Genomic DNA, 22471 nt, shown 5'->3' on the forward strand with positions numbered 1-22471 from the left:
GCTTTCCTTCACATTTGCATTTTTTTTCTTGTTGGATAGAAAGATAAGTAAACATAGTCCTGGAAATCCACAGTTATTACTGCCTTCATTCGAAAAGACAATAAGATGTCAGAGTTTTTAAGTTTCATCTCATTTTGTAAGCAATAGTAATGTGGCCAGAGATCCTTCTAATTATTAGTTTTCAAGCTAAAAATCATAATGTTAGCACACAACAATCTTTATGTGGATTCTACAATTGATTTTTGCTGATTAATCAATCTCCCATCATGTTGCAGATAGGTAACTTCTTAATCAGAGAAGAGTTTACTTTCAAATGTGAAATCAGGTCAACATTTTAATCCAAACTCAATACATTTAACACACAAATTTAAAAGGTTTAAATCATGCAAATTGATTACAATACCCTTACTGTGCTATGGAGATAATACAGTACAGGAAAGTTTTGTCTTTATATTAACCAACAAAATCTCAACAGTTGCATTTCAATCTCTTAGATCATTAATCAGTTTAAAGGTGATCTCTGTAAAATCAGATTTTAAAAATACAATCATGATTTTTGTCCTTCATTGTTCAAGTAAAATCTTGTGTCATCCAGTTGCAAAATCTTATTATTGGCAACAGGTACATATGTATACAGACTACATTGCAAAATAAAAAAGAAAATTGTACCAAATCAGGCCTGACGGATTTTATAGACACTTCTAAGCTAGTCATTTCCCCTTTGTAAGTTATGTCATTGTTTTCTACTTCTATTTATTTGCCATGTTTGGGAAAGAGTACATTCATACTTACAAACACACAAAACATGAAAAACTAGATTAAATGGCATCCGAAAAACCATTATAAAAGAGACTTGCCTGAAGTCATTTAATTCAACAAAAATTAATTTAACTCCAAAAAACAAAAGCTAAGTAAAAGAAATACATAATAAACTATTATAGAGAATGTTAAGTGAACTTTGCTTGCGTTTTTATAGAACTACACCATTTCTGTAAAATAGGTATTTTAATTATTCTGTTCTTTGGTGAAAACAGAGCTATGATTTCAGAGTTAAGTCATGAGAGGCTGCAGTTAACAAGTATGCTCCATAACAATCTATAAAGAAAATATGCTACTGGTTGCCTTTACTCTCAGCATTGGGAATGGAGAAATCTTCAGCAAAATAAGTTCCTAACATCAAATGTTCTCTTTATTTAAAATTGTCCAATATGAGAGAATGTCTGTTGTCTACAGGAGCTTTTTTTTTTCTGAAACACACAGCTTTTTTTTCTTCTTTTATAATAAATGGCTTACTATATATGTTCCATAGCTTATACTGATGATGACATTGCAATGTCAATTTCCACGGCACTTAATGGCATCAAAATATCATTTTAAAATATAGAGCAACACCAAGTGCAGTTCACTACTTGAAACTACTACTGTTAAACAGAAGTCATGCCAAGTCTTTGGTTTTGGTGCAGTACTTAAAAATTAAGGCAAAATTCTTAAAGGACATTCTCCTCCAAGCCCTTATTTGCTTGTATTTATAAAATGCTGTTTTTTAAAAAAGTCAGTTGATTACCAGTAATGTCAATGGCAATGATTTGGATGCTAAAATAATTCCATATTTCCAAGTACATATATACAGACATTTTGTAAACTGTTATTCATTTCACCAAAACCAACAATTGATAAAAATAGTTCATATGAAATGTTCATATGTGATATTTATCAAAATAGTGTTTCTCACAGGAACTTTAATTCTTTTCCTATGTATGATCAAACTTTGAATTAAGCTTCTTCTTTCTCTTTACAAAAGACTTCCCAATAAGAAAAGAGTTCTGAGAGTGTACAGTTAAAGGAGGGGTGTGTCAGGTCATTCCATCTGAGATTGCATATGGCTTCATTCTTGTATGGGATTATTGCAGTCTGCCCTGAAGTGGATGATTTCTTCTATTCACTACAACAAGAAGTGAGTGTATCCTTCTGCCCCGGTAACTATCACATCCATCCAGATCCGCATGGCTTCGGGTGATGGGGCCACCATATAATAGATTCTGTCATGCGTCTTGACACTAAAGGTGAGTAATGGATTAGGGCTCTAAATTCCAAAAATAAAAAAGAATGTCAAATAAGCATCTTGAAGTTATAACAGTAAGTACAAAGACATATGTGAAGGGTTCTTCCTCTTTAAATGTTACTCCTTATAGAAATTTATATTTTTAATTAACTATAACTCCCATGCCAACTCCCAATGCCTTTCTCAGGATTGACCATCTTTCTGGTCTTTCCGCACATGATATCTCACACAGAGCTAATTACTAGTGATTAGTTTATAAAGCATGGTACCTAGCTGGTAAGAGGTACATAATAAGTGGTGGCTGGTATTCTTAGCTCTATTAAGATCTTATTAAATCACCATTCCCCTCATAACTTCTTTCCCTTTCAAAAAGAAATATCCTACTTATTTTAATGTTAATTTTCCAGCACCATTCTGATCATATCTATTTGTTATTATGGAACAAGTAAATTGCTTAAAATCCAAAAATATCTTTTCCCAGATTAATTATGCATTCGAATTGTATGAATTTAGAAAACTGATGCTTACCTTATTAGCATTCTTAAGGTGATCATAATATACTTCTTCAATGGCTTGAAAGTATATTACTCCTTTTAATTTAGCTTCATGCTTGTCTGAAAAGACAGATTGAGTATCACCACTGATGGACAGGAAAAATGGTAAACTCATAATTATCACCACTAACTTATTTACCTACCATTTGAATTATCTAAGATTTATTAAGATAACCTGGGCTAGTGCATTGGCCTGTTATTTATGAAGGAATAATAATAATAATAACTATCACCACCAAAACCCATGAAATTCCCAGTTCCAAGCCAAAGAAGCTCAATGACTTGGTTCAAGGCTCTTCAGCAAATTAGCAGTCAAAACAACCAGAACTACTGACTATTAGATGAGCACACAAAGTAGAAACATTATTGAAACCCATACAAAATTTTCCCCACATTCTCCAACATCTTCATAATGGAAATATTAATATGCAGATTTGTTATAGTGAAATTTTTGAGTGTTTTTATTTATAATTTAAATAATATTCTACTTATATCTTTATCAAACTTGTCCAACATGTTTCATTTTTTTCTTATTTTGAACAGAGTTTCTCATCAATAATTTATTATCCTTTCAATGCAACATTTTTAACTTGTTTCCAAAGATTTTTTTTAGATTTAATCATAAAAACAAAATACAAAACAACAAAAGGCTCCAATGAACAGCACCACTCTGTGATTTAATAAGTTCTTGAAATATTTTATAATTTGAACTCTACAAAGATCACAATGCAAGTGAGCCTATTAAAGAATTTTAAAAGCATGGGTCAGGAGGCAAGGAAAGAGACTGTCACACCCAGTTGGTGGAAATACAATTGAGACAGTCCCTTTTGGATGGCAACTGGTAGACAAACACAATTAAAAATGCAAAAATCCTCTTACTCACTAATTCTACCTTAAAACTTTATTGTATAACATCTACTTTGTTATGGCACACTGGCTACAGGACATCTGATTGAGATTTAATAAGGTACTGATTTAATTATAGGCCAGCCACACAATGGAATCTATATAGCCACTAAAACCACTGCAGCCTTTGTGTATAGGGACAGGAAAGCACTCTTGACATACTTTTATGTGAAATAGGGCATGAACAAAGTGAATAATTTGTTACCAAAAGGCACAGAAGAAAAAAGAATATATACACATAACAAAGCATATAAAAAACAAGGACAGGGGCTGGGGTTGTTGCTCAGTGGTAGAGTGCTTCTCTAGCAGGTATGAGGCACTGGGTACAATCTTCAGCACCACATCAAAAACAAATAAATCAGGCACTGTGTCCATATACAGCTAAAAATATGTTTTAAAAAAGAAAGACAGAAAATTTGAAAGAATATTTCAGACTTAACAGTGACAGAAGGTCAGGATACCTATGATGGAAAAGAGATTTTATTTCATTATATAGATTTTATTTTATTTTGAATTTTTTTTACTAGATAAGTGCATTTTCTCCCCAATAATAATAAAAAAGAAACAACAACAACAACAAAAAAACTCATCTTAAAAAATAGTGACCCAGAGAAATTCCCCAGAAAATAAACTTAATATATTTAATTACATTGAACCCAGAACTATTTGATAATGGACTATATCTTTGTGTTTTGCTCTTCCTTGGGAAATACTGTTTTTATTAATACTCATGTTCAGTGGATTTCAGTCAGTTTGAATGAAAGAGAAGGTCAATGTGTCCCTCAAACATTTACCACGGAAAGGCTCCTGCAACAATCCATGGGAATACAGTGATACTTTATTTTCTCAAAACAGATACAAAATACAATCTGGAGATAAAAGTACATCTTGTCAGTGTTTCAAGCAGACAGAAAACTAAGGAATAAAAACTTCTGTTTGTAGGGCACTTCCTCTGTGGGAAAGCCCTCTTCAGAACAGAAGCCTCTCAACCACATGGAGGGCAAGAAGATCAATAGTGCTACTGTACATGGACCAGCAAATGCTGTTATTCTTTCTCTCTCAACAGCACTATTCCCTCAATTTTCAGACATTTTTTTTCTGTGCTTCAGCTTTCTTTCTAGACTCTCTGTTTTAAGGTACAGGAGGCCAAGGACAAAGGCAGGATCATGAATAATGGAGAGCTGGGACTTCAGCCTTCAGCACTCACACTTGCAGCTTCTTCAGGCATGCAAGGTCACGCGGGGACAAACTGAAGGGCACTGCTCCTGTGGGGTCAGGTCCAGCCTAAGCAGCCATCTGGGGGACTAGATAAGGACTGCTCTAAGCCTGTGCTTGTTGGTGTTTGGCAAGGGGATCTGGTAGAGGTATGAATGTGGTTGGGAGTGGACAAAGCTGATGGTGATGGCTATGAACAGAGCCTACTGGGCAGCATTTGTCCTACTAGGTCTCACTGGTCATTTACATCTTATGTAAGTATTAGAAAGCTGATGAAATGGAGTTTTATCTGTTTGATGTATTAGCATTCTGAGTAGTCTTTCATATACCAGAAAGCTTTGGATATTTTTAAAAAACTGAAAAACAATCACCAAAAGTTTTGATTTGGATCAGAAGGATACAAGTTTTAAAATAAAAAATAGTGGCCCAGAGAAATTCCCTAGAAAATAAACTTAATATATTTAATTACATTTTAATTACTTTTAACCCTTTACATGGATCAGAAGGATACAAGTTTGAGAAGTTGGCCTGGGGACTGAGCCAGTCACCTGGCTGCTGAATGAAAAAATAAAATAAAGTTGACAAAGAAGAGGAGTATGGGAGAGGGAAATGTCTTTGAAGTTCTTTTAAAGTTTTATTTTTGGAAAATTCTGGGTGAGGTTGTCTAGCATGCTGCAAAATTTTGTTTGTGCATTTTTGCCAACAAGAGCTGGGATTTCTTATTAAATAGGCATCTTTTCTACTGCACTAACTGAAGAGAGCTGCTCTGGATTTTTATAAAACCCAAGGTCAGAAAGCCCTGGGGAGGCAAAGCAGGCACCTCCCAGGGACAGGCCATGTTCTTCAACCACTGACTTCTGAAGTAGCTGGACCCCACCCAAGGAAGCCTCTTCCTGAAAGGCATGCACTCCTGCCCATTTCCACCCCAATTCTAGGGCTCTCTAGCCAGTGTATCCTTCACTGAATTGAAGGGTGGTGGGTTTTCACACTCCTCCTTACATTCAGTAACCTGCACTCACTGGTTGGCTTAGATGGCTGAACTGTTGTTTTACATTTTTTCTTTTTTCTCCCCCCCTACCACTTTTTTTTTTTTTTTTTTTTTTTTTTTGAGACAGGACCATGCTAAGTTGCTGAGGCTGGCCTCAAACTTGTGATCCTCCTTCCTTAGCCTTCCAACCTGCTGGGATCATAGGTATGCACCTTGGCACCTGGAAGTTTTACATTTATTACACTAACACAATTTACAACAACTCCTAGAGATGCTCATGAAGGCTGATACTGTCACTCCAAAGCATAATATCTGGTAAGATACCTGTCCTCCTCAGCAGCTGGAAAGAGAGTACAGCTAGACTTTTGCTAATAATTGTACATACTTCACATATGATCTAAGAGTAAATAAGAGGCCAGTTATATTAATAAGTATATAAGTAGGCCAGTAATACTAATATTTTTGTATTTATATACGATTCAGTAGAATACATCTCTTATAATCCAGCAAGTGAGAGTCCAAAAATGCTTTATGGATTTACTTATTCACTAGGTCACAGAGGAGTTTTACTCTCTGTACTTAAAAGATCATATTAGTTTGTAAACATTAGCTGAATGACTGTCAGCTAGGGCTGCTTAATTGAATGTGTTAAATAAGATATATGGCAATAAATAAATAAATAAGAAGAAACTTTTTTTCTGGCCTTGTGGTTCAAAGGCCAATATTTTAATGTTAAAAGTATAAATTCCACTTAATATGTGTTTGGGTTGCAGTTTATTGCAGAACTGGAATGGACTGATTCACACTTTGTTAATAATATTTTTATTATTTGAGAAAAGGAAATTCATACCACATTGAACTATACAATCTAAATATAAAATACGGTACATCCTCCAAGCTAATGTTTCCATTACTCTTATTACTTACCAACCTGTTTACACTGACTCTCAATTGCCTTTCCTCTTTAACAAAATATAGAATATTTTCTATATTCTTTGAATATATCACTTCAAGTTTTTTTATCACCCACCTGCATAATAAGAAAATGTTCTCTTATTCCGATCAAAAACAAACCAACGTTTTTTCCAAGTTTTAATTTTTCCACCCATTTTGATAAGGAATCCTCGACAGGTCTTCTCTGTGATGGATACGTGATAACAGGTATCAATATTGTGGCCAGCAGTTTCTACGTGGCTCCGCAAATCAAAGTCTTCCTTCCGGACAGGTAGATAACGTGTCAAAGGACGAGCCTGAAAAAGAACGAAACTCATTCCAAATAAGGCTAAGTATTTTTTTCATTAGGTTATAGATGTTGAGAAGCAGAAACTAAGTGAAAGTCTAAGCTTTAAAGTACCCATATCATTATGAGAGCTTAGGATAAAATGCTTATCATTTGGAGACTGAGTAGTGGATATTATTTTGAGCATATGGAAAGGGTAGGTAAACTCAGACCAATAAATCCTATTCCCTGAGGTGGGCAGATGGGAGAATGGAAAAATGTCATTTATTTTAGCTTAAAAGAGGTACTTAGCTCCTAACAAACACAGGGAAATGAAGCATAAAGCTATTTGGGTTGTTCTCTGCAAATGAAGATTCCTCCATGGGAAGATTTCCATTCTCCCTGCCACAACCTGAACAATAGTTCTCCTTAAGTAATTCCAGTCATGGCATGACTGGTTGAACACTATTTAATAAGTACAACCCCCAGAGATCTTCCTAAATTATAAATGTCAGCTTATCTACACTTGGAAAGAAATTGAAGGAAAAAAAATGTATGTTTTGAAAAGTGAAGCTAAAATAATGTTAGAAGTCAAATCAAAGCTGGACCTAACATAAGTTATTCAGAACCAGAGGTCAAAGGGAGGTATTAGATGTTTTTCATTTCACTAATAGTGCAAAGGCTTATCTAACCAAGAAAGATAACCTAATATAACCATGGGTAATATTTATGAAATGGTGTTCTATTTTATCCTGTTAAATAACTCTACCCCTTGGCCCTGGGGAGATGATGTAATCATATACTTGGAGGCAAAAACTTATAATCTGGATTAAAGTAGAATTGTGATTATTGGTTTGGCACTGGATACTAAATAGGCATGGATGACCTTCACTGCAAAACAGAATTTGGTAGGGCAAAGTGAAATAAACAAGTTTTACTTTGTATTTTTCTTCTGTATTTTGCCTTTGATTCTGTGGTTCTTGACTGTGGTCGTGTGTCACAACTTACTGAGCCCTTGGAACACACAAAGCTTTAAAGACAGTCTTTAACTGCAGTACTATCAAATTGCAAGTAACTAGCAAGAATAAGGGAAACGATGCTTTTTGTCTTTGAATTTTGTATTGACATTGTATTTGTTTTCAGAGGCTAATGCAGTGGCATTTTTCAAAGCGGTTCAAAAAAATATTCTCCTTTTAAGTGTACTCTGGAGAATGGGTGGATGAAAATATCCTCTCCCATCAACATGTTCCATGGAAGTAAAATGTCATTTGATTGGTAGTTACCTAGAGGTTTTGAAATAAAATATTTTGCCCACTCACAGACACCTTTCATCTGATTTTGCTCTTCAGCCTTCAAGAGAGGTGAAGAAAGGGGCACCCCACACAGGATGGCTGTCTTCTACGGAATGACCACCAGGGGGCAACCCATGCTTATTCACTTAGATTTACCGACTAACCTGTGCCCTTTGTTTCTCCCTTATTTTCACTTCCTTCTCTATTAACTTCTGCCTCTGGCTAGTTTCTTCCTGCAATCGTTTTTCTAGGAGTTCTCGGCGTCGTTTTTCTTCTTCCAGAGCTCGTTTTTTGGCTTCCATTTCCCGTTCCTAAATATCATGATGCAGAACAATGATTATTTTAAGACATACTGGTTATACTTGGATGGTTCCAACAAATACCTAAAACAAAATTCTATCAGATAATTTTTGGTTTGCATTTTATTCTCTTAAAATATATAACCCAGGTTAACACAACCCATACTCACTTCAGGCATAGCTTCCAAACTCATACACAGAAATGCAATCATTAAATTTAATTAACACGTCTTGATCTTAGGTGAAAATCCAGCTCGTGACTATATGCAGTTATTGTGTATCCATGACATAGCTCTACCATCTTTAATAAAAAGTTTCACAAAATGTCCCCCAACGCTAGTTGTGGGGTTTAGCCTTTCTTTGGAGGGCTGTATTCTAATTGAAGGTCATGGGTCTTTCAATTCCTGTTGTTACTCCATAGCTTCCTGGCTGAAGGTCACAAAGGAAGCACATAGGGAAGTTAAAAAGGAAAGGAGGTGCCCTCTGGGCAGGATGCAGAGGCATTTAGGGGGATTCCTAAGGAAGTTTGGGTTCTGACTTGAAATATAATCATAATGCCTTGGGATTTTTAATATTACAGCCATGTAGTTAGCACAAGCTGGGAAGGAAGGGAGAATGCATAAAGACAGACATTCTTCTCTGTTCCTTGGCAAAGTCATCAAGTGTCCATCAAAGGAAAACACACTACGAAGCTCCATTTCAGTTTATATCAGCACTATATGTACTTCAAGTTATGGGAATTGCAGTACAGGAAGTGTCTTAGAAACCAACCCTCTAACACTTTTACATTTCAGATTAGAAAGGAGACTGAGAAGACTGAGTGACTTTTCCAACATCACGGCCTTTATTAAGGCTCTTCAAGGAGGAGTACTTCCTGATATGGAATACAGGGTTCCCTGTACAAATTACCACATCACTGACCTCTGGCACTTAGGTATTATACTTACCCTGGATTCAAGCAGCCGTGTCTTTTCGGCATGAGCCTGTTTCAACAGCCTCTCCATTTCTTCTATTCTAGCAATATTTGAAGTGCTGGCACTGAAACAAACACAGAAGCCTTTTAAGAATATTGGTTCTGACTGATATGTCTCTCTGACAGACAGACAACATTCATACACACACACACACACACACACACACGTCAAGGGATGTGCATGACAAAACCCGATCATACACAACTTAAAGGAGGTTCCTTACTAGTCATTGTTCTGAAGAGGCAATCAATTCAACTTTGAAAATTGTAGGTGACACTGACTTATCTCAGTTTAGGGGATAAAACTAGGCAAGCAAAATAATTCTAATGTAAACTGCTTTGCTCATAAATAAATAAACCAAAGCCAAATTTTGCCAGGTGTGACTTCAAAACATATCCTTCAAAGTCTAAAACTGATAGCCTGTGGAAGGCCTTCCCACTGGTTTAATGATTCAGATGTCCACCTAATAAGACTATCACCAAAGTTCTACACAAATGACACCTAATGCTTGAAGTCACTTTATTCAGTTGCAGAATATGTGCCCCAGCTGATGTTTGTTGTGTCTTTCTACCTCTGGATGTTTTACTTCTTAAATGATGATGCAAATTAAAATATGACGTCCATAGATGCAGCAGCTGGGTGGCGGCCAGTTTCATGAACACTAATCTACCCAGTGTATGAATGAAGGAATCCACAAAGGGATTCAGGAGCTTCGAAAGAAATACATCTTGGAAGAGACGTCATGTGAACAAGGAAAGGAAAACATTACAGAGGGAATGACACACGAACAGCTCAGGGAACTCAAAGAGAAGGAAAGAATTGGAAATGTTTAACACGAGACACAACATTTTATTTTCACTTGTTTACATTTTCCTTAATTTTTCTGGGAAGGATGAACATGGTCTGGCCCACAGCCTCTTTACTCTGGTTCTGTAGCCCTGGGTACACTGGGAGCCACCGCTGTCCTGGTGCCTATGTGCCTTGAAGTCATTAAGGGCCTGTCATCTTCCTAGACTCTCTTGGGCACAGACAGGCTTTCATGTTTGTGTCTTCATAGCACAGAGCCTGGTATGAGCCAGGATCAATGATTGCCAGGATCAATCATCCCACAGTAGCATTAGAGAAAGAGTTAAGGGACAGTGCACATTCACGCAATAATGAATTTATAACAATGCATGTTAAAAATGAATAAGCTGAGCCCTCTTGGTCATAGATGATTGTTAGTATAATATCCCTAAGTTATATTTTTGATCAAACCAAACTTAGGATGACTCAAATACAGGGCTAAGAGTTCTTTTGAAGAGATAAATGACCACAGTATCACAGGGCAATGGCTTCTCTTAAAGTCAGTATCGTTAGCCCCATTACAAAACACACTCTTGGAAGAGAGAGAGCAACTGGATCCTCTCAAGCTTAACAACAAGGCTGGCTTCTTAGAGTGACTTTGGCCCAGTTGTTTAGCCAGGTGTTTTCTCCTGAGAAAGAGAATCCAGTAATTTCTTCTTTTTGTCATTAGCTAATGAGAGAAGTACAAAAGAGTAAGTTTTGTTCTTTTCAGTTGGTTAAGAATTGGTTCTTTTCAGTTGGTTAAGAACTTAAGGAAAAAAAAATCTTTAATGCTTATGCAGGAATTCTTATTTTTTCTTTCTTTGACAATATCTGATTCATGGATGAAAAAGGGACAAATTTCATTGGCCCAACTGAGAAAGCTGAAAATATATAGTGGTAGGCCATGTAATGGCACAAAATTATACTTATATTCTATAGAACTAATTGTGACATCAGATATGTATGTTTTGTGTCTCCAATTAATTTGGAAATTATTTGAGTTTTATTAATTCTCAGTTTTAAAAACTCACCAATTAAAAAAAAACCTCACCAATAGACTACCCTTATTTGTTCCAGTTTTATACAATCTATACTATTTATATTTCATTGTCTACCATTTTGTTTTCTTGTTTCATTTCTCTCAACTTTATTGTATTTATATATTTATATCTTATTTATTATATATAGTATATATATACTCATAAATAATTGACAATGGTATAGATTTGTGGTATAGAACATATTTCGATATATGTATACATTGTGAAATGATTATCATGACCAACAACATACCCATCACTTCACGTAGTTTCCGTGTGTGTGTGTGTGTGTGTGTGAGAGAGAGAGAGAGAGAGAGAAGATGCACTGTCCCTTAACTCTTTCTATGATGCTACTGTGGAATGATTGTGCCTGGCCATGATAATTGTCCACATTTGCTTCACACAGAACTGACCCAGTTATATTATCACAGGTAGCCAGTCCTCATGGTCAGAAATTACTAGTACTGTTTATAATGTTCCAAATGTCCAAAAATTGAGGACAAAGTAAAAGATTCGATGAAAGATTAAAAGTAAAAGGAAGAGAGAGGAGAATCCTTATTTCTCGTTTGTGTCATCATCTGCCTTAAAAATATTCATGTTACAGTAAAATTAGCTTTTATCCTTTAGTATGATAGAAAATAATATGATAAGTACCAAGAAAGTAATAGGAATTAATATTTGGAATGAGTGTCATGACAAAACAATCTCAATAGGGAAGTTCTTGAAGACTGGCATGTAGAATAATAAAAGACAAAAAAATTGCTGTGTTGAAGATTTTTTTAAAATTATGCATTAAAATATCCCCAAATTATAAGTCTATTAAAGAGGTAATTCCATGCTGAAATTCTTGTAACATAAACTTGGTCTTGTGGTTTATTATGTCACAAAAAGCTTTTCATAGAGTTATAGAATTACTCAGTTGTGGATAATTTGCCTCCACTTTTTGTTGAGACATCATTTTTTTGATTACCAGGATGTTCCATGAGCTGCACATTGTTTTTGCTTTTTCAGCACCATTACTTACATTGTCAACAAACACAAGGCTCAGAAAATAGGTCTTGGGTCTTAGAAAGCTAGCAATTGATAGTCAATTCTGCACAAATCCTTATTTTGCTAATATTATTGAACTGTCTTCTAGAAAAATCTTCTGAAAGCCACCTGCAATGACACCTGTTATTGCTGTTGCCTTGGTTATCTTCCTAAAGCCCTGACTCTGTGCTTATACTTTCAGAAAATGTTAACAACCAGTATGGACAAAGGCTCAGAGATCTGAGAGTTTCTTCCCTGTCAGCCAATAGACATTCTGTGACGGGTGCAGGAGAGAATGGAGGGAGGGCAGGGCTAGATTCAAGATGCCAGGACCTGCATCTGTTTTACTCAGGAGGTAGGTGGGCATTGCTAATGCTTCAGAAGAGGAGAATCCCTGCGACCAGCTTATATTTATGTGTGCCTTTAGTTCCAATTTTATAATACTACTTTTGCTTTCCTCCAAAGTATGAATACAAATGTGAATAGTTAAATTCTCACCAAATTTTAGTGTCCAGAACAGCGAGGCTTTCCTTCTAACAAAACTTAAGGATAAAAGACCTCTAAAGCTCTGACTCTATTGTTGGAATTTCTTTCTTTATTTGTTCAAAAGCTGTGAAAATGAACTTGGAGTCCATCAACAGAGGGAACTTGATTTTGAAGCATAGTATAAAGGTGAACTCAAACGTAAATAAAGTGGAAAATGGACTACATAATGTCTGACTGGCTAAGTCACTCAAGGTTCAAAGGTCACCCTGACCCTCAACTCTCTTCTGCATTTGATTTTGTACATATACAATGTCCCAAATTGATGATTTTAGGCTTGAAAACAGAAGGTGCTTTTCCAAACCAAAAATCTTACCCATAAAGAAACCTTACCTAGAGATATTGTCGGGTGAGCAGGCAGAGATGCTGGTCTCCATGCTGTCAGAGCTGTCCAGGCTCAAAGTGTCAAAGGCCTGGTCCTTGTAGCTATGGTCTGGATAATGGAAACTATTCAAGTACACATTTGACTCAGATGCTGTGCGGTTGTAAAATTCGGATTTCTGCCTTTGTCCTTCACTCATCTGCTGGTGATTATAACCTAAGGGAAAATCCATGAATATGTAAATAGGCCTCATTTATCAGTCTTAGAATCTCATAAATCTACAGGCTCAAGACAGTAACCAAAACCATCTGCATACAAAGTTTGAGCCCTGTTCGAATTTGTTTTGAAGCCAAGAAGATCAAAGAAACAACATCATGCTCAGTGCAAGCAAGAATTTCAAAGAAGTGGTCTTGTGAGTGACTTTGTCAGTGGGGATCACTTGGCACTTTCCTATCTCATTCCTACAATTCAGTGCAACTGAGAATAACATATCAGTACACACACAACTACAAAGAAACGGAAAACCAGAAATGCAATTAAAGACCTGAATCCTCTAGAAATAGTTGTTTAAGTGAAGGCAAAGTGATGCCAAGTGACAAGCAACACCAGGGTTATGGGGCACTTGCTTCTTCAATGGCATTCAAATTTCAGGGCACTCAGGTCATAAAACAGTAGGTGGATTGTTCAGGTGTAGGCTTTGAGAAACTCACATTTCATGCCAGGTCTAATGTTTTTAATCTGGTTAAGATCCAAACTGTGTACTTTTCTCATTCATATTTTCTCTCTGTATCTGCCTCTTGTCTGCCAACTCGTTCAAATGGTTGGACTCCTCCTAAATACTATATATCGAACATTCTTCTTTTCTAAGCTTAACAATCAGCCTTTAACTAGCTAGTGATAACCACTTGAAAAATGAAGGTATAAATAGGATCAAAACACCATAAATAGAAGGTATTTTCTTTACCCTGATACTCAAACATGTGGCATATTAGGTTATTGGTTTTATCTTGTGTTATTGCTTTGGCTTTCTCACCAGTAGGTAATTTCAGGCATTATAAATCAAATCGTCATCTTTTCAGTGTTCTAGAATACATTCAGTAAGTAGGGATCATGATGATGAACACATCTCTAAATTCATCAAAAGGTTTTTCTCTACAGTTTTAAATCTCTCTCTCCTCGGTTAAAGAAATAACTATGTGAATATCTCCCCTTGTTCAAGGAGTTAATGCCAATTAACCGTTTACAGTTGGACTATTCAAATTTGACTCTTTTGCTCTATTTACCTTTCAATGAGACTTTAATTAGTGATATAATGGTGAAAAGTAGGCAAAATGACAAAAAAAAAAAAAAAAAAAAAGAGGAGGGGGGATAATTCCAACAGTTTCCTTGGCAGTTGATTAAACATTTCCATTTAGAAACAGAAGCCACATCCATGATGTTTTAACAAAGCATTATCCATCCAAAGTTTCTGTAAAGTCATTTTAGTTTCATGCAGAGTTTTCATGCCATTAGTATTTGGAGCAGCTTTAGATTTCTAGGTAAAAATGTTATTTCAGATTAATTCATCTCTTGGAAAATGTTCTCGTCATTTAATCTGCCATCATAATCATGGCAGATTATGCGTAGGTATATTCTAAAGCCACATATCACTTAGCCAAGGGAAGTTGCAAAATATAAAAGCACACCACGAGAGCAGACACAATATCATTAATAATACTGATTAATGCATAAAGGATAAAATGAAGCCAGTGAATTCCTAAGCGTGGAGCTCGTGCTTTTTGTTGTAAAGAAAGACAAATAATTCATTACTCATATATTTACCTTTTACACTTGAACTTTTGGAATTACTAATTGCGCCTTTTAAATTGTTTCCAAATATTCATTATAACAAGGAGGACAAAAAAAAACAATAACAGAAATTATTAAAAAGGTTACACATGTGGGTTTCCTTATGATTTTAAAAGAGTCTGTGGCATTGAAAATTCACATCCGCACCAACTACATGGAAGACATTTCCTTGTTTTAATATGAAAAACATATCCCTAAAAGTCGGCCATGAAATTTAAAACATGCCAGAATTATTTCCCTGGCAATGACTGTGCCAAGACCTCCCACTGTCCTTCGGTTTCCTGTAAAGAGGAAAAGCCAGGGGGAGTCACCTTGTGGCAAAGCAGAAAGAGGGTCTGTTTCTTCTTAAAGCAGCTATATGTCCCTCCCTTAGCTCTTCCAGGGTTGTGGTTTTCATTTTAGTTTTTTTCATAAGTATCACAGAATAAGAAAGCAAAGTTATAATTTTCAGGTGAGAGAGTAACCAGTAAACTACAAGGACTTGAATCTTTCAGATGGTGCATGAGGGACAGTTATAACCTAGTGCACAGTGTTCTATAGACTGTGAACACAGAATCCCCAGATCAACTTGATATTCACCGAGGTTTAACTCTATTTGAAAGAATCTTCTAGTCATCCAGGTGACAGGATATGCCACTTCTATTTTCATTGCAGCTTAAATGGAAAACCCTATGGCTAATGAGTCTATGTTTTCCCAGAACAGGATTTTCATTTGCCTTACATCCAACATGAGCAGGGATGTCCCCCTTACGGAGCTACACATTTCTGCCAACTGGCAGCACTTCACTGGTAACAGTGAACCCAACTGTCACTTGGCTTGACCTCTTCCTTATTGAACAAGTTTTTAAAAAAGTTTTACCTACCATAATAAATAAGGGCCAGGACCTCTCTTCTGGGATCCTAGAATTGTACTTGTATGATCATGAAGAGCTGGTCTGGAAATTCAGGCTCTGGCCCAGCCATGCAAAAGCATTGGTCCTTTCCAGAAAGGAAACCTCATAGAAAAGCTTGGGGCTGAAGGAGGGTAATTGGTAGGAGCCCAGGAGGCACCACTAGTGCAGAAAGGAGCTCTGGGATAGCCATAAACTGGGCTAAGCATCCACCAAGTTAGCTCTGTCAGGGAGGACAGGAATGTCCTGCTAACCACAGGATCCCCATTTATTTAATACATGACTGTTATTAAAAAAAGTCATTGAATGGTGTTTTTATTCAGCTGTAAATTCCTTATATTAGTGGCCAGATATGGAAGTGGAATACTTCTACTTTTGGGGGCAGGACAACAGAATTAGGCTGGTAAAAATGAGACTTGTCATTTTTCCAACCCATGTCTACTTGGATTTTGTTTTTATGTTTTGATTATATAAGCAAGAATAACATTCAGCAACAACTAAGAAGGAAAAAGGGCCTTGAAAATTCCCTAAATTCTTGCCATCCAGACAAATATAGTGCTTAAAGGGGGTTTATAAAGTGAGAACTGGTAATATCTGAGGCTTGTCTCATAGCATACACTAGGAAACAAAACAACTCTGCTCTCTTCCTTGCCCAAGAAAGCCAACAAATTGGATGTGTTGGGTCCATTCATTATCATTATCATTATTGTTAATGCCAGTCTGTATGAATTCTGGATAAGTGGACCCAAGGGCCTTTTGGAGTTAGCCATGTGAGATATAGAGTCTTGCCAATATATTCAAAATGTGTGCTACAAACTTTTACATGGTTATCTAGGTCTTCACATGAAAAATGAGGTGATCTAAAATTGTAGAATGAGCCAGATTTCCAACACTTCAGCCTCTCATAGCTCACCTGCTAAGGAATTGATTCTTCCTAATGACAGTCCACAGCCAGAAGAAGATACAGGACAAGTCAGGAATGGATGAGGAGAAGGATGGAGAAAGGGAAAAAGATATAAGATCAAAAGGATGACAAGGCAACAGGAAAAATATCCAACACTTCCCACATGCAGTCTCTGATGGTGTTAGTAACAATACCTGAGCAACACAGGATGATGTTCACATTTCTAGATTAAATCTAATTTTACAGTGAAAACCCAAGAAGTTAAAAAAATTCTTAAGATACATGCATAGTTAGTAAAAAAGCAATTTTAGAGGGAAAAAAACATTTTACCCTTACACATCAACCAGAAAATAGGAAGAGCAAGAATAAGTTATATTTACAAAACAACTCTTTTTCCCCCCAAGCAGACAATAGCAAGTAGTTTTTAAGAGAGAGGTTTGAAAAATGTCATTCAACAATCTGAAGCAGTCCATCAAGCTTCAATGACAAGTCTTCTAACATCTTACATCTTCCTAATTCCCCTCTGTAATAGCCAGTTTGCTTATTCAAGTCAGTCATGTAAGCTACCCCAGTCTCTACCAAGTCTTCTTTAAAACAGGCTTAAGTGGAATGAATAAGTAGGAGCTTCGTAAATCCTTCTGTCCCACCCCTCACAGCCTGCCTGATTTATTTTTACCTGGTCTTTATAAAGGAGATACAGCATATTTTAAGCTTAGCTTATATACATCACAATGCTCACTCTTCTCTTTATATAGATCCTGAGCCTTACAAATCAGTGGTCCCACAGTGCCCATATTTCCTGCATGGTCTGACCTTATGATAAAAGGCCAAGACCAAGAGGGTCATGCAGCTGCCTGTGAATGGACAGCAGCTGCCCCCAGCATTATGTTTTTGTGCAAATATGCAACGTTTTTTTTCTCTATTGTGTCAAAGGAATAATCATTAGCCTAAAAATCCACATTGTAGAATTTAAAATCCACTCATTTCTTAACAATGACTTGACAATGACCTTTCTATATTTGCTGGAAACAAAAACAGCACACAAGGAAGTTATCATACCTTTCTTGGACTTTCCTGTATTTAATAAAAACAAAAGGACAAAGATTTCATTCATTCTAAAGCTTACAAAGGAACAATTGATAAGTTGTGCAAAAACCAAAGACCATTACAACCTCAGGAGTTGGGTTCCTCAGCTCTCAGCTTTTAACTTTGTTTTCAAGATCTTTGTGGGAGTCCCACTGTCAGGGCCTTGAAAATGATACTGATGTGGGAAGGCTTATACTTACACCATCGTCCTTGATGCATCCATTATGAATAGCAGCAAAAAAATGGTGCACTTAAGTTAATTGTGTAGGTAAAAAACAAATGATAAAGTCTACTAAATTTCAGTTAATCCAAAGGTGTTAGGTACAGTTGTTTATCAAAACCCTAGAGTTTGAATTGCATTTGCTATTTTAACAAAACCAATAGATGCCAGACATATCAACCTTTCCTGAATCTATGGCCTGTATTAACTCTTAAATCTAAATGAATACAGGATTCATTCCTCCTGGTCTCTGTGAGCCACCTGTATGGGCTCTGCTGCCACTTTTACCATGGTAGTGGCTGTAAGAACTACCATCTCTGACCCACTTCTCTAGGTGGGGGAACCTGACCCTGAACTCACAGGACATATCTCCTGGATCGACACAGGTACAATGGTATTCTATTTCCTCAGAAGCTGCCCTATCCTTGCACACACTCTTTCAGCAGAACCCCATTTCAGAGCTGCAGCAAAGACTGACACTGCTGTCTTCTCAGGTGCACAGAAGACATTATCAGTGAAAGAGACGCTCACAAAAGATAAATCAAACACAGAAGATTTTGCAGGTCGCACATCCATCATATGATATAAGAAAATTGGCTCAGTTTTCCTTTATGAAACTATCATGAGGAGTCCCATTTGTTGAGGGAGAACAGAGATTAGAAAACAAAGTTGAAGCATTCCTTCAGTTTCATAGTATTTTAACAAGAATCTGCAGACATGATAATGTTAATAGCTCTTCACAGAATTAAATCATTTGTGATCCCACCCTCCATCCTTAGTGCTCAATCTTTCCTTAAATCACTCTAATACAAAAAGCACATGAACATGTGAATGGTTTTAGTTGGTATCATGGCCAAACCAAGCTTTGACATTTTCAGCCAGTGGAAAAAATACATTTAAAAAGAAGTTTATTAATAGTACAGAAAAATACTTCAACAGAAAATAGACTTGACCCACAGGTTAACAATGATACATGAGAGCTGAAATAGAAAGACTCATTTATGTTTATTATTTATGAATGTTAAGAGATATTTTAGCTTATGAAGAATTATATAAAAAATAGAGAAGGTCAATCAAGTGTATTTTATTTAAATATCACCAGTGTAAACATTTCTGATACATATCAACCTTTCCTGAATCTATGGCCTCTTAAATAACTTCTAGTGTGAAGCACTAGTAATAATTTGAAAGCCTTGTTCAAATATATATGTCATATAAACACATACATACATAATCACATGTATTTATAAACTTATTTACATATATGATTACACACTTTTATATATATATATACACTTTTTCTCTGCTGGTGGGAAATCAGTGATTATCCCTCAGCACCACAAGCAGAGTGGCCAAGCAGTCAAAGTTGAATTTCAGGGGCTGGGGTTGTGGCTCAGTGGTAGAGTGCTTGCCTAGCATGTGTGAGACACTCAGCACCATAAATAAATAAATAAATAAATAGGTCCATTGAAAACTAAAAAAAAAAAAAGAATTAAATTTCAGCCTGTTCAGAGGGAGTGGTTTCAATCCCATCAATGTCTGAATGTGTGTGGAGCCAACACCTGCCATCCCGCTAGCTTTTCCATGTACATCCTGGTCATACTGTCAGGATGTACTGCATTGACCGCATATTGCTGAAGTCATCTGTTTTGTGCCTTCTCCCTCACTAGACTATGCATTTTAAGGCAAGGATGGTCATTTATTTGTATTCTCGGTACCTAGAATTCTTCTGCTCAAATGTTAAGACCATTATAAATCTATCTCAAGGAGAAGCTCACTTCTGGAACTATGTTAGAGTAATTCTTCCAGCTTCATGAAGACTATTTTAGACTCTCATAAACACACAATAATACAAAGAAATATTACAAAGAAAATATGGGAAGAATCAAAGTCCATCTAAAACAGAGTGACTACATGGTATAAGAGCTTGAGCCTACATCAAAGGCCCAGTGAAATTCTGCTGTGGGCCACCAGTGATCTATGTATGTGTCAACTCAGTGACTTCAGCTCAAGGCTCATTCAACAAAGTGGCTCAGCCACAAACCAGGAGAGTGGTCTTGGTTAAGCACCCTGATCATCTCCCTGGATCTCAGTGGTTTCTCTTTTCTTTCTACCAATCAAATGAGAAGGTTAATAATTCTCTAGGGGTCTTCCTGGTTGGAGAGTTCTATTGAATTTATGAAGTACAATGAATATGTTTAAAATGGATCAGCTTTATGCATAAATAGGAAAAATCATCTCGATGCAATGAGAATATACATATATCCCTCCTCCAAAGTGAAACATTGAAGAGTAATGTAATTCTTCCCTGAGGAATTCTAATTCTAACGTGGTATTTGATTTAAAAGACACTTACCTCTGAGCATCCTCCGAGATTCTGAGTCTTTGGTCATGGTTGCCAGCGAGTGAGGGAGCACACTGCCACAGCTGTTGCTCTGTCCCAGAGGCAGGTGAGCCTGTGGGAACCAGGAGGGTACACTTCAACCAAAATGCACACCAAATGGTTCTTCAGGAAATGGCCACATCCCTGTTTCCATAGCTCCTGTCTAAATGTGGAGGGCAGAGAGGGTAGGCTCTTGTGTCCTGTTTATTGATGCTAACTGGTACAGGTCAGCTGCTGTCCCTCCCAAGAAGCTCCATGGCAGTCTCAACATCACAGCATTTCCTCTGATGGCAGCAATTCCACGAGTGAAGACAGTGGGGAGAAGACACTGTCTGCAAGTTCTTCATGCATAAGGAGCAGAGGGCAGATGCAGGGGCAGGAATGCATGCACATCATGCACAAGGACAGGGAAGATTTACATTTGTTCTAAATGTACCAATTTCCATCTGCCTTTATTATATGTAGGTTGAAAACTGGAGAAACCTACTGATACTTCACTGGTTTTAGCTTTCTCTTTAAAGAGCAAACTCCTTTATGTAAATAACATACATCTGAGATACCAATTTATAAAATAAATCAAAACACAGATAGTCTGCTTAAGGGCAGGAGAAGGGTCCAAAGTCTTTTCCACTAAGGAAGCCCTTCTCATTTGTCACTTCTTCTGTTTCTTCAATGACCCCTTGGACACATCAGCAGTATGAGAGGGAGGGTACAGGTGTCAGAACAAACAGGTTCACATTCTGGCTCCACAAAGTAAGTCACTTAGCTTCATTACACTTCAAGTTATCCATACATACAACTAGAATAATAATTAATAAGAACCCCTTTATATAGTATATTGCTGGGTTTTAAAATAAGACAGTTGACAAAAATAAGTTAACCCCAGGGTCAGGAACTTAGAAATAACCCAATAAATATTTGGTGCTATTATTCCTGAAACCCAGAGCTTCTCATTACTAGATCTGGGATGCAGATTTGAGTGTCCATCACGGGAGTAGAAGTGAGCCACACCACCTGTACTGTGGTGACAGAAAAGATCCTGGACCATGTTCTTTTACCCTAGAAAGTACAATTTCAAATATCCTCTGAACAGGATAGAAAAGCTGATTTAGTGGTGATGTCTGCTGAACAAGCACATTTAATGGTTTATTATTTAGCACTGTTCTTAAAGGCCTTTGAACATCAGTGAATATAAGGAGAAGACTCACGGATTGTGAAGCCCGTGGCTCTTCCGTGTCCTACCTTTGGGGTGGAGCTTCTCCCCATTGTAGCACTGCTGAAATGTGGGGAGATGGAAGGTGTGGTTTTCTTTCGAGGCAAAGTGTCACTCAGATAGAGGCCTTCTTTATGTTGTTTTTTCCTCTCTTCCAGACTTCTAAAGTGCTTTAAATACAAATGTAAAGCAAAATAGCAAAACTTGACTAACTGAAACAGATCACTAAAAAAATGAAGAATTATGCATTTAAAAAGAAGTTTTGGAATTTAACACAGATTTTTTTTTTAAATTATTGAACTTATCCTTGTGTTCATTAACAGATTTGGGATAACGTTTGATAAGACAATAAACACTGGAAGAATTTGTAACTGAACCTAGAACATATTTTATAAATCCACCTTTTACTTCTATAGTGCTTGCTACTTTGAGGCCTCAGGACAAGTTATGAATTATTATGATGGCCACCACTTGGATGGCAGGGACAGCCAGTGGCCAGAGCAAGTAAGCAGTTTCTTCCCTGGTCTGTTTAGATGGGTCTATGTGATGGACAGATCCCAAAGTGAGGGGGACAAGAAAGGGGAAGAGGAGGAGGATAAAGAGAAAGAATGAACAATTGGAAGGTGTTTGAAAGTGGTAATAATTTCAGTCACATA

The 22471-nt window shown here is 36.7% G+C and overlaps 1 protein-coding gene across 21 annotated transcripts in view; it reads right to left on the bottom strand.

Moving 5' to 3' along the window:
• Positions 1-316: 316 nt before the first annotated feature.
• The window catches only part of Phldb2 (pleckstrin homology like domain family B member 2), a 201222-nt gene continuing 179067 nt past the window's right edge, over positions 317-22471 (bottom strand). For 12 of the 21 annotated variants that reach the window (XM_046425215.2, XM_046425227.2, XM_046425218.2 and 9 more), the window contains 10 exons: positions 21845-21985; positions 20576-20675; positions 16923-16943; positions 15093-15128; positions 13283-13487; positions 9483-9573; positions 8401-8547; positions 6756-6975; positions 2591-2676; positions 317-2083 (listed from right to left, as the gene is read on the bottom strand). In XM_046425215.2, coding sequence (XP_046281171.1) covers positions 1943-2083; positions 2591-2676; positions 6756-6975; positions 8401-8547; positions 9483-9573; positions 13283-13487; positions 15093-15128; positions 16923-16943; positions 20576-20675; positions 21845-21985 — 1188 coding nt within the window. In that variant the 3' untranslated portion in view covers positions 317-1942. The remainder of the gene's footprint in view (positions 2084-2590; positions 2677-6755; positions 6976-8400; positions 8548-9482; positions 9574-13282; positions 13488-15092; positions 15129-16922; positions 16944-20575; positions 20676-21844; positions 21986-22471) is intronic. The other 9 variants (XM_046425234.2, XM_046425233.2, XM_046425221.2 and 6 more) reach the window with 6 other exon arrangements.

The sequence above is a fragment of the Marmota monax genome, unplaced genomic scaffold, assembly GCF_021218885.2.
Source record: "Marmota monax isolate L192 unplaced genomic scaffold, Marmota_monax_Labrador192_F-V1.1 WCK01_AAM20220418_F8-fsc00119, whole genome shotgun sequence".
NCBI lineage: Eukaryota > Metazoa > Chordata > Mammalia > Rodentia > Sciuridae > Marmota > Marmota monax.